Source organism: Sphaeramia orbicularis, chromosome 9 (genome assembly GCF_902148855.1).
Source record: "Sphaeramia orbicularis chromosome 9, fSphaOr1.1, whole genome shotgun sequence".
Lineage (NCBI taxonomy): Eukaryota > Metazoa > Chordata > Actinopteri > Kurtiformes > Apogonidae > Sphaeramia > Sphaeramia orbicularis.
Genome location: NC_043965.1, coordinates 10,734,174 through 10,752,647, shown reverse-complemented (window position 1 = coordinate 10,752,647; position 18,474 = coordinate 10,734,174). Strand labels below are relative to the sequence as shown.

Sequence of the window (18,474 nt, the reverse complement as noted above, 5' to 3'; positions counted from 1 at the left end):
GATTTAACCCATACAGACCCCGTACTTCTTCTGTGGCAGTTCCCAAATGAATTTTTCTATCTATTTAATCATTCTTAATTAATTTATCACCATTTATTATAATATTATCCTTTGTATTTTGTGTTTTTCCACGATAAATCATGTATTTTCCTATATTTAATTTACTGATCATGTAGAAAGCAAAGAGTAAATTCAAAGGTTATTATATCAAAACAGAAAAAAAACTGAACAAAAAGATGGATTGATTGAAATTCTTCAGTGATTTATCACCATTTACTGTAATATCCCCTGTAGTTTGCATTTCTAGGTGAAATCTGGTATTTTCCTATATTAAATGGACAATTATGTAGATGTTCATTAAAGCTCAGATTAAAGTTGAGCGTTATTATATCCAAAAAAGAGAAAACTGAAGAAAAAGAATTTTTTTCAGTAAAATATGTCATTAACTGAACATAAAACAAGTGTTTCCATTCACTGTCATTTATCCAACTCTATGGGTTTAATTGGTGGATCAATAGAAGATGACGGTGTTTCCATGGTAACTACGAAGCCTCTGAATGTCTCTGAAAAGATGACAAACTGTATTTTACACCTGTATTGATAGAATTAATGGATCAACAGGTATTGAATAGTTTTGATCAGTTGATTGTTTTGGTCACCAGTGGATGTTTGGGTTTTTATGGGTTAAAATACGGTACAGAAACTTTTTTTTGTTTAGATCAGGGGTGTCGAACATGCGGCCCGGGGGCCAAAACTGGCCCGCCAAAGGGTTCAATCTGGCCTGTGGGATGAATTAGTGAAATACAAAAATTACACTGAAGATATTAACAATCGAGGATGTTAAAATAATTTTAGGTCAGTTCCATCTAAAGTGGGTCAGACCAGTAAAATACTATCATAATAAACGATAAATAATGAAAACTGAAATTTTTTCTCTTTGTTTTAGTGTAAAAACAAAGTAAAATTACACAAAAATGTTCACATTTACAGACTAGCCTTTTACAAAAACTGTGAAAAACCTGAACAAATATGAACAACCTGAAATGTCTTAAGAGAATTAAGAGTAATTTTACCAATATTCTGTCTGTTATTACTTGTTTTTTGTATTTGTAGATCCACTGTGATCTGTAAGTTGTGATGAACATGTGAAAATGAGAAGCTGAGGCCAAATAATGGCATAAATTGTTAAAATTGCACTTTAAAAAAAAAATAATAATAAATTTCATTTTGGTCATGTTTTTCCACATTTTTTAAAGGATACTGTGTAGGTGTAAAAATTTTGATAGTATACAGTAATTTTACTTTTTTCACTCTAAAACACAGGTGTCAAACATGCAGCCCGGGGGCCAAATTCGGCCCGCCAAAGGGTCCAATCCAGCCCGTGGGATGAATTTGTGAAATGCAAAAATTACACTGAAGATATTAACAATCAAGGATGTTAAAATGATTTTAATTCAGATTCCACATACAGACCAATTTAGATCTCAAGTGGGTCAGACCAGTAAAACACTATCATATTAAACCTATAAATAATGAAAACAGCCAATTGTCTCTTTGTTTTAGTGTAAAAAAGTAAATTTACATGAAAATGTTTATATTAACAAACTGTTCTTTTACAAAAAATATGAAAAACCTGAAATGTCTTAAGATAAGTAAATGCAATTTTATCAATATTCTGCCTGTTATTAAACGTTTTGTGCATTTTTAATTGTAATGTAAGTTGTAAGGCACATGTGTAAAGGATAAACGAATAATCTGAGGCATAATATTGTTAAAATTGTGCTTGTTTTTCTTAAGATGTTTCCAGTTGTTCAAAATATTCAGATTTTTGTAGATGTAAACATTATCATAATTTAATTTTAGTTTTTCGCTGTTAGTATTTTACTAGTCTGGCCCTCTTGAGATCATGTTGGGCTGAATGTGGCCCCTGAACTAAAATGAGTTTGACACCCCTCCTCTAAAACATAGAAATTAGACATACAAATTTTGGAATTGGTATTATTTATGTATTATTGTGTTATTATTTTAATCATCTGGCCCACTTCAGGTCCTATTAGGCTGGATGTGGCCCCGGAACTACCATGAGTTTGACACCTCTGGTTTAGATTCTTATTCCTGGTCAACTTTTACATGAGCCTGTGCAGTTATAGAATATTAATATGATATGTTGTGGTTATTTATAACCAAACTGCCTTGTTTATCTGGATTTCTAAAAATGGGGAATATGTGGAATAAACAATTCAAAGACCATATCAGACCTTCTACTCAGGTGAAAATCCCTCTACTGTTAAATTATGAAGTTGTGATAAATAGAGAGAAAGCCCAAGGTTGCTTTCTTAAAATGAAGTTAATTGAACTAACAGCCAGTGGGCGTCATAGGGACAGTGTGAGCAGGAGTTCTCTGAGAAGGGCTTGTCAGTGTGTTGCAGTTGTTGCTGTGCAGACTGGTTCTTGGCAGGTGTATATGCAGGTCATGTTTTTTCTCTTTTGACAGATTTCAGTTGTTTCTGCCGGTGACAAGTTGCAGCAGTGGGGAAAATAAATCATCTCCACATTTAATTCATTTAACTTGTGCCGGAATTTGTTTCAAAACCCCAACAATTATACAAAGGGTGCGATTGGGTACGGTTACATAATGTTTTTTTTAAATCTGATTTATTTTTCCATAAGAAATTAATTCGGAACTAAAGTATTTTCTCTTCTGTTTACATCAGGGGTGTCGAACATGCAGCCCGGGGGCCAAATGCGGCCCGCCAAAGGGTCAAGTTCGGCCCCTGGGATGTTTTTGCCAAGTGCAAAAATTCCACAGTCTTGAACTGAATTAAGCAAAAAAAAAAAAAAAAAATTAGCTTGAATTAAGGAAAAAAAATCTTCAATTAAGCCAAAAAAGAAATCTTCAATTAAGTAAAAAAAAATAAATCTTCAATAAAGCCAAAAAAACCCTCAAATTTAGCAAAAAAATCTTGAATTAAGCCAAAAAAAAAAAAATCTTCAATTAGGTTTAAAAACAATCTTGAATGAAGCAAAAAAAAAAAAAAATCTTCAATTAAGTAAAAAAAAAATCTTGAATCAAGCCAAAAAAAATCTAATATTAACAACTTCAATTCTTTTTCTTTGTTTTAGTGCAAAAAATAACATTAAATTGTGAAAATATTTACATTTCCAAACTATCCTGTAACAATAAAATGTGAATAACCTGAACAAATATGAACAACCTGAAATGTCTAAAGAAAATTAAGCACAATTTTAACAACTTTTCTTCCTGTTCCTCAGTGTTTAGTGTCTTTGTAGATCTGACCCATAATGCACATGGACAAATGAGAAGTTGAGGAATAATATTGTTAAAATTGCACTAAATTTTCTTACATTTTATAAAATTTTAATTTCAGTTTTTTCAGGTCTTTTTTTTTTTGATAGTTTATAAAAGTCAGTATTTTCATAATTTAATGGGGTTTTTTTACACTGAAACAAAGACAAAAATTTGGAGTTGTTATTATTTTTCTGGCTCAGCCCACTGCAGATCAAATTTAGCTGAATATGGCCCCTGAACTAAAATGAGTTTGACACCCCTGATCTAACCTTTAATCAGATTAAACCAGGAATAAAAGTTGTCATGTAAACGCACGGAATGAGGCTCTTTTCATGTCGAGGAGGAATATTTTTCCAAGGTTTTTCAAACAGACCTCAAGGATATGGCACAAGCTTGTCTGTACAATTACCTCCAACTGCCCATAAAGATGTCAGACTCTGCATAGTTCACATAAACACATCCCTGCATTAGATGTTTGGCTTCGCACCAAAAACAGAGTCTTTCTGGAAGGCAGGAGTGGACTGTCTAACCTTTCATTTCACTGCTGCATCTTTCCTGAATTGAAATGCTCGGTCTTAAAGCAGTCACTTGAAAGTCACTGCCCCGCTTTAGTCCAATTATATGTTGTGGCAGTTTGCCCACCGCCGTCCGCCTAATGACACACTTCCATAGTTATTGACTGCAGACTTTCTGCAAAGACACTTTGTGCTGACTTATCTTATGATCATCTCTCCACAACATGCAGTGCACACTAGAGGTCCTGCGTACTAATGAGACAGAGGCTGCATTCTACTCATTTATTTCAGTTAGTGGATGCCAGTGTGTCCTGCAGGCTGCACACCCACACACCACTGGGCATCTTTTGTGGATTAACTAAGTGATAAAAACAATGGATGACCACTACATTTTTTTTACTGTTTTTTTTTCTATTTTTTTTCCTCTAAATTTTTTTCCTGTTTTTTTTTTCACAACTAATTTTTTTCAGTTTTTTCCCCCACTAAATTTTTCTCCTGTTGTTTGTTCTTTCCCACTACATTTTTTCCTGTTTTTATTTTCGCTAGTTTTTTTCCCTTTTTTTCCTCTACATTTTTTTCGTGTTTTTTTTCATAACTAATTTTTTTTCCAGTTTTTCCCTACTAAATTTGTCTCTTGTTGTTTTTTCTTTCCCACTACATTTTTTCCATTTTTTTCCCACTACATTTTTTCCAGTTTTTTTCCCTCTATTTTTTCCTGTTTTTTTCCCCACTGAGATTTTTCCTGTTTTTTCTCCACTATATTTTTTTTTACAGTTTTTTTCCCCCACTAAATTTTTTTCCTGTTTTTTTCCCCACTAAATTTTTTCCTGTTTTTTTCCGCTAATTTTTTCCCCCTTTTTTCCTCTAAATTTTTTTCCTGTTTTGTTTTTTCACAACTCATTTTTTTCCCAGTTTTTTTCCCCACTAAATTTTTCGCCTGTTGTTTTTTCTTTCCCACTACATTTTTTTCCTTTTTTTTTTTTGATAATTTTTTTTCCTTTTTTTTCCTCAAAATTTTTTTCGTGTTTTTTTTTCACGACTAATTTTTTTCCAGTCTTTTTCCCCACTAATTGTTGTTTTTTCTTTCCCACTACATTTTTTTTCCAGTTTTTTCCCCACTACATTTTTTCCAGTTTTTTTCCCTCTATCTTTTTTCCTGTTTTTTCCCCACTGAAATTTTTCCTGTTTTTTTTCTCCACTATATATATTTTTTTTACAGTTTTTTTTCCTCCCCTAAATTTTTTTCCTGTTTTTTTTTCCCACTAAATTTTTTTCCTGTTTTTTTTCTCCACTAATTTTTTTACAGTCCCCCCCACTAATTTTTTTATGGTTTGGATTTTTTCCATGAATTCTTTTCATGGTTTGGAATTTTACAATTGCTAATTTGCACATACATATCCTTACACTTAAAGTGCCTGGGGAGCCTGGGGAGCCTGGGGAGCCTGGGGGGGGGGGGGGGAGGGCACCAGCCCCTTAGTTTGGATTTGTGTGCTGTGTATGTTTTTTGTTTTTAGTTAAAGCACTTGTTTACCTTTTTGCGTGTATTGCAGTGATCGTGGTGTGGGGTGCGAGGCTGCTGGATCCCTAAAAACTGTGGCACAGTAAAGGGGGGGTAAACATGACAAATTCATGGGACCCAGCCTTCCCAGGGGGCCCAGTGGATATGGGTTACAAGTTGTGAAAATTTTGTGTCAGTTCAGAAGTAAAAGAGAGGCATAAAAGCCGGAGCTGGACATCCAAAGTTAAGCTTCACTTTTGGTTTCACACCAGTTACAACACTTATGGAACACACCCACACTTACATACCCCCCAACAACAAATTTTTAGATACTTTTATTTTATGAAGGGCCCACAATGTTAACTTTTCATGGGGCCCACAATTACTGTCAACTATGTAGAACTGAACTGTGCAGGTAGAGTTTTGTGGTCAGGAGACGTGTTTGTATGTTTCACCTTCAGATGGAATTATTTTGTCCCTAAAATAACATAAAATAGCAAAAGTTCTGTCAGTTCTGTTGTAATTATTCATAGATGTATTCACTGGATTAGTATCAGATGTGACAAAGAAACAACTAGATCTATGTAAGAAGAGGCTGAGGCTATAATTTTAATCCAGTGTAAGATAAGATAAGATAAGATATAATAGGATACGATAAGACTTAACTGACCTTTTCATATTATTGATGATATTCTCATGTCATATTTCTTGCATTACATGTCACTTATTACATCATTACGTAGACCTGCTATGACAAAAAAGTAATTTTACCGGTACATTAGAGAAAAAAAAAGAAAAGATAAGATTTATCCCACCATGGGGCAATTTCACACTTAACAGTGGCAAAAATACAATAAGCAAGTGCAGTGAAAAAGGCAAATAGAAAAACCACAAATGAGTGAAAAATGTAATATAAAGAAAAAAATAAGAAATTTGGTATACATATATATATATATATATATATATATATATATATATATATATATATATATTTATATTTATAATTAGAATTAAAGTTAAAAAATGATGCACATTAAAATGATCACAGTGCAAATGTTATTTTCAATCGTACATCTGCACAATTCAGTCTAGGTTAGCATTATATCCCAGATGAGCTTATTTGGACTCAAACTACTGCTTTCATTAACATCCAGATTCAGGCAATAGAAAACGTATCACACACATCGTTTTGTTGATATTTCTAACAAGGTCAGATCCATTTGATGTATCCAGGTTCATTCATTCCATCTTAAAAACCCAGAGGGAAACTGGGAACAAACAAAGGCCTGGGTTGAGACATTGAACAGAGCTCATTCAAATAAAAGCTCAGAGGCAAAGGGGGGGGGGGGGGGTCACTTGTGCATCAGGTCCGCCTTAAAGCCCTGCCAGTATTTGAGTATTTGACTGTTTCCAAACCGACAACCGACTGCACTGGAGGACTTCACATTTATACACAAACCTGCACCAACCCACCAAGGTCACGTCTACTCTAATGCCCTAAACCGATTGGACTAAGTACCACTGGATGTCAGGGACAGAGGTGGAGATTTCAGAGGGGCTGGAGGGGATTGGGAACCTCTCAATATTTAGAGCACATTTGCATTTGTGCCAGGCCGTTCTACACAGACAGGCTTGTTCAATATGAGTTTAACCCTTAAAGACCCCAGCATCCACCAGTGACTAAAACCATCTACTGATCTGAACTGTTTAATCTATTAATACATGTATAATTGGTGTAAAATACAGTTTGTCATCTTCTCATGGTCATCAGATACGACCCATTTGGACGTTCAGAGGCTCTGTAGTTACCATGGAAACAGCATCATCTTCTACAACATTAATTCACCAGTAAAACCCATGGAGTTGGATCAACGACAGTGGATGGAGACACTTGGTTTATGTTCAGTTAATGATAGATTTTACAGAAAAAAATGATCTTTTTCTTGTTTTTCTCTTGTTTTCCCTCAACTTTAATGTGTGCTTTGATGAACATCTACAGAATAAGTACATTAAATATAGGAAAATACTGGATTTCACCTAGAAATGCAAAATACAGAGGATAGTATTAGAGTAAATGGTGATAAATCCCTTAACAATTTTGGACATTCAGAGGCTCTGTAGTTACCGTGGAAACACCATCATCTTCTACAACATTGATTCCCCAGTAAAACCCATGGACTTGGATCGACAGTGGATGGACACCCTAGGTTTATGTTCAGTTAATGATAGATTTTACAGAAAAAAAAATCTTTTTCTTCAGTTTTCTCTATTATTGACGTAATAACCCTCAACTTTAATGTGTGCTTTATTGAACATCTACATAATCAGTACATTAAATATAGGAAAATACCGGATTTCACCTAGAAATGCAAAATACAGAGGATATTAGAGTAAATGGTGATAAATCACTTAACAATTTTGGACGTTCAGAGGCTCTGTAGTGAACGTGGAAACACCGTCATCTTCTACAACATTGATTCACCAGTAAAACCCATAGAGTTGGATCAATGACAGTGGATGGAAATGCTTGATTTATATTCGGTTATTGTTATATTTGACTGAAAAAGTCCCTTTTTTTGGCAGTTTTCTCTGTTTTTGATTTAATAACCCTTAACTTTAATCTGAGCTTTTATCAACATCTTCAGGATCAGTGAATTAAAGACAGGAAAATACCTGATTTAGACTGATAAAATACAAAACACAGAGGATACTGTTAGAGTAAATGGTGATATGTCACTTAAGAAAGGTTAAAAAATAGATAAAAATTCATTTGGAACTGCCACAAAAGCAGCACCGGGTCTTTATGGGTTAATTAATGTATTGTCCAATACAAATCAGGTTTACAGAAACAGTCAGTAGTTCAGGTCACGGCATTGTACACATATGTAATTATGAGTAAAGCCTCTAATTCTTGTTGTACAGTAGTAAAGTAAACAGAGTTAACCTGCACTTAGAAAGCAGCAGAGTGTGTCCTTGAACTTCCTTCACATCAGCTCTTTTTGTACTTACAAAATTAGAATATGAAAATGAAATGCATGAAAACCACTTATATTGGATTATATTTTGGCTGTTGTATTTTTTAGAGTAGAACAGGGGTGTCAAACTCATTTCAGTTCTGGGGTCACATCCAGCCTAATATGATATAAAGTGGGCCGGACCAATAAAGTAATACAAACAATAGGATAAGAACTTTTGAGTGAAAAAAGTAAAATCCATAAAATAAAAAATACACTTAAATATGCTTAAATATCCTACAATGCATGCAAAAATACACTTAAATATGCTTAAATATCCTACAATACGCGCAAAAATACACTTAAATATGCTTAAATATCCTAAAATACACGCTAAAATCCACTTAAATATGCTTAAATATCCTACAATGCACGCAAAAATACACTTAAATATGCTTAAATATCCTAAAATACACGCAAAAATACACTTAAATTGCTTAAATATCCTACAATACATACAAAAAAATCACTTAAATATCCTACAATACACACAAAAATACACTTAAATATGCTTAAATATCCTGCAATACGCGCAAAAATACACTTAAATACACTTAAATATCCTACAATACACGCTAAAATGCACTTAAAAAGGCTTAAATATCCTACAATACACGCAAAAATACACTTAAATATGCTTAAATATCCTACAATGCATGCAAAAATACACTTAAATATGCTTAAATATCCTACAATACACACAAAATATACTTAAATATGCTTAAATATCCTACAATACGTGCAAAAATACACTTAAATACGCTTAAATATCCTACAATACACGCTAAAATACACTTAAAAAGGCTTAAATATCCTACAATACACGCAAAAATACACTTAAATATCCTACAATGCATGCAAAAATACACTTAAATATGCTTAAATATCCTACAATACACGCAAAAATACACTTAATTATGCTCAAAAGTCCCCCGGGCCGCATGTTTGACACCCCTGCTTATAACATTTCCACCACCATTAACTGATACAGAAAAGGCATAAATTGGTGCAATAGTAAAAAAAATGAAGCATCTGATTTTCCAAATGCCCTCGGTTACAGATGGTGTGTGAGATTTCCTCCCCAGTGTCACAGTTTCACTAAAACCTCCAGAATATTTTAACATATCATTTTTAATTGCAATTTTTGTGCACATGGTAAAATAGCTTTCCATCATGTTGCATTTTGATGCATGAATATGAAAAAACAGAAACAAAAAAAACACGCTTTTTTTTTGTTTGTTTAAATTAGTGATAGTTAAGACATTGTGGACAGAAAAACAACAACAACACATAAGCAAAGGGAAAATCAAACAAATAAACAAACCAAAAACAACAACAACGACAGAGTATGACAAACAACGACGATGACAACATCATATTACAGTGAAAAAGATCGTAAATATAAGGGGGCGATAAGAAAAAGGGGAAGAGGGGAGTGTGAATGAAAGAGTAAGAGAGGGGGGAGTTAGGAGGAACAACAATAATAATAATAATAATAATAATAATAACGCCAGTAGCCTAGGCTAAAAAAACACATAATTCTGCATTTAATTGCTTTGGTACATGAGGTAAATCAACAAATTTCTCCTTTTCTTCGCATTTACCTGCTCTTTCGTCTGCACCAGGTTACATATTCCTATAAATAGAGACAAGGAAAAGAACATGAAAATAACATGGTATTAAGGGAAAGAAAGGTGTATGTACAGAGTGTGTTTTCTGGTGGTTTCACTCATCTACTTTATCTTAACCCTTTATAGTTCACTCATAGAAACACTCTGAAATTCAAAAGGTCTACCTTAGTGTGTTATTGGAGGACATAAGAAGACTTTATTACTTTTGTGACATTTTTTGTTATGTAGAAAATCAAGATTAATGAAGTTACCATATTTGGTTTTTAACTCATAAGTGGCAAAACAAAAATAAAATTAAAAAAAATCCAAGAAGTATATTAGAAAATATAAGAAAAACACATGTAAGGTTAAAGGAACATGTATTTTAGAACATTAGACCAACATCAGTGCTGATCCAGACCCCTGTCCACATCCACATGATCTATTTGAACATCATTCCTTACATTAGTACCATTACTTCATGATACTTAACAAAGCAGGTACACTCACAGTTTGATTGGATTGTTTATTTCGAGCATTCATGGAATACATGCAAATTCAAAATTCCCCCCCAAAAAATCATTCATTTATACTCGAAAAGGAGTGGGAAGAAGAAAAACTTATTTAATCCCACCCCTATTCTCATCTTCAAGTAACTTAACATAGTAACTTATAAATACTCACTCCTGTCCTTTAACTTCGAGTCAGAATAATGAACAAAATAGAGCAAAATAGGCCTATACCAAATTAGAATAAACTCATTTGACAGTATTTACATTGAATAACCAAAATGTGTGTAAAAAAATAGAAACAAAGTACATTCCTGGTGGTGTTACCACAGGTAACAGTTAACCATCAACTTACATGATAATAATTACATACCAACAATGGTAAAAACAAAAAACTACAATACCACAAGTGGTAAAGAACAGCAATCATTACATACTAACAATGGTAAGAAAAAAAAACAAAAAACTACAATAGCACTAATGGTAAAGGGCAGCACATACCAGCGAGGGTAAGAACAATAGCAGATGTTCATGCAGAGGTGGACCTTACAGACCCTGTAGACCACATTGGACCTGAGACTGCTGACTCACTGTAACTGTTGCTGTCACTCTTTTGTAATGTATGCGGAAGTTACCAAAAATAGTCACTCTCCTGATGAAAGGTTAACCCATAAAGACCCAATGAAACTTTCTCTATGTCTGACCTTTCTTTAGTGATTTATCACCATTTATTATAATATTATCCTCTGTATTTTGCATTTTATCAGTATAAATCAGGTATTTTCCTGTATTTAATTCACTGATCATGTAGATGTTCATTAAAGATCAGATTAAAGTTAAGGGTTATTACACCAAAAACAGTGAAAACTGGCATAAAAATGTGTCTTTTTCAGTCAAATATATCATTAACTGAGCATAAACCAAGCATTTTACGTTCACTGTCATTGATCCAACTCCATGGGTTTTACTGGTGAATCAGTGTATTTGAACTAATGCTATGTAATGTGTAGGTATAGCCTTAATTTTTAAAATGTTTCTAATTTGATGAATGCTGGTATTTTACATCTTACCCAGGGACAACAGTTGAAACATTGCTTTTTTGCTAATACTAGTGCATTTACAGAAATGTTCATTAATGTGTACTGTCCCTGCTAAGTAAACTAACAAGAAAAGCACTCGGAGAGCGCAGACCCCCGCCAAGGCAGATCAGCCCCCCTCCCCAACACCACCAAAATTTAATCATTTGTTCCGTGTACCAGTATCAACATTTCCTGAAAATTTCATCCAAACCTGTCCATAACTTTTTGAGTTATCTTGCTAACAGACAAGACGAACAAACCAAAAATCCACTCCCCCCTATCTCCTCCCCCCATCACCACCAAAATTTAATCATTTCTTCCTTGTGCCAGTATCAGCATTTCCTGAAAATTTCATGAAAATCCATCCATAACCGTTTGAGTTATCTTGCTAACAGACAAACAGACAGACAAACCTCGATGAAATAAAACCAGTGTTCAGAGAACACAAACCTCTGCCAAGCGCCTCAAACGGTGTGCATGTGTGGATCGACTCTTTCTTTTTAAATTTAACAGTTTCAAGGTTGTTCCATACAGCAGAAAAATTGCGGTCAAACATGGTAATAAATTTTTATAGGTTTTAAATTTTTATAGTTATAGTTTGATTGAATTAAAAGATTTGAACTATAGGTCTTCAGTACAGGGGGTCTGTAGAATTTATTTATTTATTCATTTATTTATAGAATTTTAATTTTAAGAGAAGATCAATATTTGTTGAGTTATAATGAAAAATGTGTCATGAATGGGATTTTCAGTGTTAAATTGAAATGTCCACAGAGTCCACATTCCACAGTGGATGTGGACACTTTTGTGCCAGATGCAAGATATTTTTATGAATTTTCAAAAATTGCTCAATGATAACAGATAGGAAAATTTGAGATTTAGTGACCTTGCTGTGACCTTGAACTTTGGCCTACTTGGCCCAAAATTTAATGGGTTCATCCCAGGGCCTAGGCCTATCTGTGGGTACAATTTGGGAAAGATGGTTGAAATAGTTTTCCCATAAAGTTGCTAACAAACAAACAAACAAACACACAAAGCAAAGTGATCATAATACCTCCTGGCAGAGGTAATAAACGTTGTAATAGATGACGGTGTTTCCATGGTAACTACGGAGCCTCTGAACATCCAAATGGGTCATATCTGATGACCATGAAAAGATGACAAACTGTATTTTACACTCATTATTTACATGCATTGATCCGATTAGTGGATCAACAGGTATTACATGCTTTAGATCAGTAGATGGTTTTGGATGTTTGGGTCTTTATGGGTTAAGGAAGTGACAGTATTCATCACTTCACTCAGTCTTTTCAAAACTCTTAAATGAGTCAAAATGCATAAAGACCCAGTTCTGTCATCTGCACGCTCTCTCAGCTGAAAGCATGTTCAGCGACAGTCCTTTCAATTTGCATTTGAGACAGTGTTGCTTCCTGTTTACTGTGTTCATTCACCGTTGAACGCATCAACTCTGCACCTCCTGCATGTCGCCGTCTCCACGTCTGACTCATACGCTCACACTGTGTTACAAACTCCCACCTCATTCAAGATGTTTTCCTGCAGCTCAACTTTATGATCTTGACACGTTTTTTTTTTTTTTTGATAAGTCAGCTTCGGCATGCAGATTTATTTAACTGTGAACTGTGGGCATGGAGGAATGCACCGAGGAGACGCTGACTGTAGTGTTCAGACAAAAGTTTGCTGCAAAGTTTTCCTTTCAACACATAAACAAGACACAGAAACTGACAACAACATTGGGTTTTGACGGTTGATGCACTGCAAATCTTAAATGTGCTCAGCTTTGAATTACTTTAGTTTGCCAGACGATGTGTGCTACCAACTGTTCCTTCTTACTAAATTATTTCATTATTGTGGACTTAAATCAGAAGTGGCCAAGGTGCATGTATTAGACTTCAATTGACCTTCTGACTTCATTTGAACTTTGACCTTTCAATCAGGCTGGGTCAGAGTCAACTTTAGTTTGTGTGTCTGGTGATGGAGTTTTTGGTTATTGTGTGAATGTAATCACAAACAAACACACAGATGGCTGCCCAACTCGGTCAGCATGGACAAATACAAACTGAATCCAACTGCACAAAACTGCATTCATTCTGTCTGGCAGGATGATGAAAGTACTAAAAAAAACAGACAAAAAGAAACAATCTAACTGCATGAGCAATTTTATCAAATCTAGAGGCACAAAAAAAATCACATTGGACAGATACAGACAGTTCTGAAATGTTCCTAGTGAAACTACAGACAGGATCCAACTGAACCATATGGAAGCATTAAGACAGAACACCTGCTCTGGATTTGAGTTAGGGGTAGAGTTAGGGTTAGAAGTAGGGGTAGGGTTAGAGGTAGGGTTAGGGTTAGACAACAGTCAGTTAGGGTTAGAGCAGTGGCAGCTGCTCATCTTTCAGACAGGGGAAGCTCATTGTCGGCTTACATAAAAAAAAAAAAAGTTAGGTTATTTAAACATAAATTCGTCCCTCCGTTCCTTTTTAAGAAAATGGTCAGTGACCTTATCTTACCAAGTAAACAAGAAAACACTGAAATTATATTAAATTGAAACAAGGAAGTCCAATGACTGTGTTTTATTTCCAGTGCAAGAAATGAACAAGTCATTTCGAAGTGGTTTCTGTCTGATTTCACAGCAGAATGTGTGACATTAAACTGAACTGTGTCAGTGAAGGAGTAGATCTCAAAATAGCTGTCAATCAAACGGGATTCAGCCTTTCGACTGATCCTCCAATCAGCATGTGGAATCCCGGCGTCCAGCCCGGCCGAGCTCTGCCCACAGCTCCATTCACCCCCAGAGACGCCGGGCGTCCGGGGGCGGGACAACATCATGGCATTTATCCAATTACCGTCCAGTTTTGAGGCAATGAAAAAAACTGTTCCACTCAGTCCCATTGAAGTGCATGGACGCTGAGCGTCTACGGACAAATGCACTGAGCAGAGATCGAATGAGAAAACAGCGCAACGGGAACGTATGAGAAGTGAACAACATCGAGTCCGTTAATTTGTGATAAAGCTGATTCTGAACGAACTTGTCTGTGAGATGAACGTGTTCTAACACATTTGTAGTCAATGAAATGTCAACACAACCAAACATATTTAACCATTTAATTTTTGTAATTTTAGGGGAAGCTGAGCTTCCCTTGCAGTCTGTGAGAAATCGTCACTGGGTTAGGGTTAGGGTTAGACAACAGTCAGTTAGGGTTAGGGCTTAGGCTAGGGTTAGGGTTAGGGTTAGGTTTATGTTTAGGTTTAGGGTTAGACAACAGTCAGTTCTGTCTGATGCTTTACCTCTTATTGTACATGGTCATACTGTAGATAGAAAACATTACTATAATATAATTGAGCTCAGTATCTTTATCAGTAAAGTAGTACAAATAAATACAATTAGTACAAACAGTAAACTTTGGTGTTGTATGAACTTCAACATTGTGGCGTTTTTAATTCCACTGTAATAACATGTCACTCTCCTGTCCACTGTGGGGTTTTTTTTTTTTTTCATGTCTGTTTCAGTTGGATACAGAGGCGGCTGACATCCTTAATGATCTGCAGGTGAAGCTCAACACTGTTTTGGACAACTTCAGCACAGTGTTTGCCAAGAGGTAACAGAAAACACACACACACACACACAGCCAATATAGTATATAGTAAGTACATGACTGATTGAAGAAGTCTTCCCCACACTCTCTTCTGTGGCTCCAGTTTCCAGACTCGCATCAACGGCTGCATGCGTCAAACGGCTGACATCCTGTATCAGATCAAAGGCCCCCCCAACCACAGCACCGCCGAGGCCGAGGCCGACGCCATGCTCAGGCCCCTCATGGAGTTCCTGGATGGAAAGTAAGTCTGGGTTTGACACAGCAGCTCATGTTTAAAGGCGTTACACCATAAGAAAATGCAGTTGGCAGAGATAAGGTACTTGTTTTTCTATTAATACAGGACTTTCCAGCTAAATACTGCAGCTAAACACTACAGACCAGGAGTCCAGAAGAGTCTAGGCCAGTGTTAGTCAGGACAGGTTAAAAAAGACAAAACACCTAGGATAATGCAGCCAGTACAAATAATTTAATTTAGAGCTGCAGCTATTGATTATTTTTGCAGTTTTTGAATAGGTGAAAAAATAATAAAAATATGAAACAGACATGGCTGAAAATGACAAACGGCTTTATTCCAGAATCAGCTTAAACAATAACCACAAAAAGTCTAAAAGTAGAAATGATATTAAAAAAATATCAATATTAAAATTACAACAATAACAACAACAGTATGAAGTTTATTTTAGAATATTTATAGATATGTGCTCTGCAGTCTTCAACACATTTAGATCCAATTTATTGACTTTCTAATAACTTAGGATGGAACTAAAATACAACTTCAATAATAATACTAATAATACATTTTATTTATAATGCACTTTTCATTCAGTGAATGTCAGAGTGCCAATATTGATTTGTATAACTTTGTATTGATCCTGGCATCATGTGTAACACAATAAGCGTCTGTGAGAAACACAACAGTGGAACCAATGTTTAATCGCAGTGAAATTCAGGAAACAAAGCTTCGATTTTGGAAAATAATTCAATTTAGAACAGTTGCACCTTTATTCCAGCAGGTGGCAGTACTCTCATATCTACACCGAACTGCAGTGTTTCTACAGTAGTTTTGTTTGCCTCTTGGGATGCATGCATTTGAAATAAAATCAGATTAGCTTAAGTTGCTTAAAAGGTGGATCTGTCACCAATCTGGTGACAGTTGATGGTGCTGTGATGAACTGTCAGATACAGGAGAGTAAAATGGATCGAACAGAGTTGTAAACCAGATTTAATGAAATGGAGCGTCGCTGGAAGTGAGATATAAGAAAAGTTGGAGCAGGGAACAACGGAAAATTATGTAGAACATGAAGGTGGTGGAGGCAGATGGGCTCATATGGAACCTTTTAAGTCATGTTTATTTACAGTTCTGTAAGCAGTCATATTAGGTGGAAACAATCTGTGCGTTTACATGACAACTTTTATTCCTGGTTTAACCCTCTGGTATCCAGGTGTGCCTTTTAGGCACACTTTGCACTTCATTTTAAAGAACTTCGCATTATTTTTCACAATTTAAATAAGGTTAGAATTCAAAAGTTGTTCATTTATGTATGATCTTTAAAATTCGGGCCACCAACTAAAATTTGCACATTGTAAACAAAAGAAAATTACAAGACTAACATCTGTCTCCCAAGTGTGCCTAAAACACACTATTTCTTCCATTTGATATGTATGATTAGGGCTGACCTTGATTTACAAAAATAAAATCAAATTAGAGCAGAAAAATAAACCAACATATAATATTTAATAGTTTGATTTATAGGTGTGCATTTTACACACACTTGGTGACAGATGCTAGTATTTTTGAACATTTGACCTAGCGTCAAAAATAATAATGCAAGTTAACCAATGCTGGAGTTAATCATTGACATATGCCAGGATGAAAAAAATCAAATATGTGATCCACTCTTTATGTAGTATGTTGAAAAAATTTTTTTTGTGTTTTTTGCATCCAAAAAAATGGTTTGTTTACATTACACACACAGCATTTAAAGGGTTAAAAAAATGTGACAGTTATTGAGTATTTAGTATTTTATTTATGGCTCAAATTGATGAAATAGAAAAAAGTGTAAAAGAATTAAAAACAAACTGTATGAAAATTTTTTTGACATTATTCCACAAGTGTGCCAAAAAGGCACACTCGGTGCTTAGTAAGGGCCTTGCTGGACGGGATACTAGAGGGTTAAACTGATTAAAGGTTACATCCTATTTCAGATGCCCATGTAAACGCCTTATTCCAGTTGAAAAAGAAAAGTTGGGATTAAATTTAAACCTGATTAAAGTCACTGGTTTAATCCACTTTTGAATCCGGTCTAAATTATTCCTCGGACATGTAAACCCTTTATTCTGTTTGGACTTTATTCCTGCCATTCTGCTCATGCTCGTTGTCTTGTCCTGTCACGATGACGCACACATTCTGCGCTGGCAGAAGAATATGCACTGCAGTCTAGTCAACCCAAACCGTTCCAGTGGGCTATTCTGATGGGATCTGCCAGCCTGGAAAACCCTGAAGGAATAGTTCACCACTTGTTTTTTATTCATTCATTTCTCATGCACTAATGAGTTTGATAAGTGGGCTAAACAGTTTACACTGCAGTGCACCGATTGCCTTGTTCTCGCAGCCCTTCCGTTAGCTTAGCTTATCCTAGCTTAGCATAATGGCTTCATTCCTATGGTCAGACGTAGCCAGGCTTTTATAGGTGATTCATAGTATTTTATGAGTGATTTTGTGAAATTCAGTTCTCCCTAATCATTCCTTTAGTCCGGTGGGGCCAATATGATCACAAATTGAGGCTCAAATCATGGCCATGTGACTTACTGCACTAATAAAATCTTGGGAAATACAAACTTATGCAAAGCTAAAACAGTAAAGCAAAGCTAACTTAGCACATGCATCCTTTCCAACAAAAAGATTTTCCAACTTCCATCAACACAACAGTCCCAAGATTGTATGAGTGCAGTAAGTTGCGGATCTAAAGAAATGATTAGGGAGAATTGGATTTCAGAAAATCACTTACAAAAGACGACAAATCAAAACTGGCTACGTGTAACTATGGAAATGCAGTGACTATGCTAAGCTAAGCTAACAGAAGGACTGCGAGAACTGAATAAACGTTTCTCATGTAAACCTTTATTCAGGTTTAACATTTCCATGTAAACGGAAGAGAAAGTACTTTAGTTCCGGATTAATTTCTTCTGGAAAAATAAATCGGATTTAAAAAAACATCATGTAACCGTACCCATAGTAGGTGGAAACAATGTGTGACAGTAAATAAGAGAAAGAATACTAAAGGAGAGTGATTCACACCAAATATAAACTGAGTGTTCAATG

General features: G+C 35.1%; 1 protein-coding gene across 3 annotated transcripts in view; it reads left to right on the top strand.

Moving 5' to 3' along the window:
• Positions 1 to 18,474, top strand: part of LOC115425830 (protein unc-13 homolog B-like) — a 240,365-nt gene that overhangs the window by 209,192 nt on the left and 12,699 nt on the right. For all 3 annotated transcript variants that reach the window (XM_030143619.1, XM_030143616.1, XM_030143617.1), the window contains 2 exons: positions 15,067 to 15,155; positions 15,256 to 15,393. In XM_030143619.1, coding sequence (XP_029999479.1) covers positions 15,067 to 15,155; positions 15,256 to 15,393 — 227 coding nt within the window. The remainder of the gene's footprint in view (positions 1 to 15,066; positions 15,156 to 15,255; positions 15,394 to 18,474) is intronic.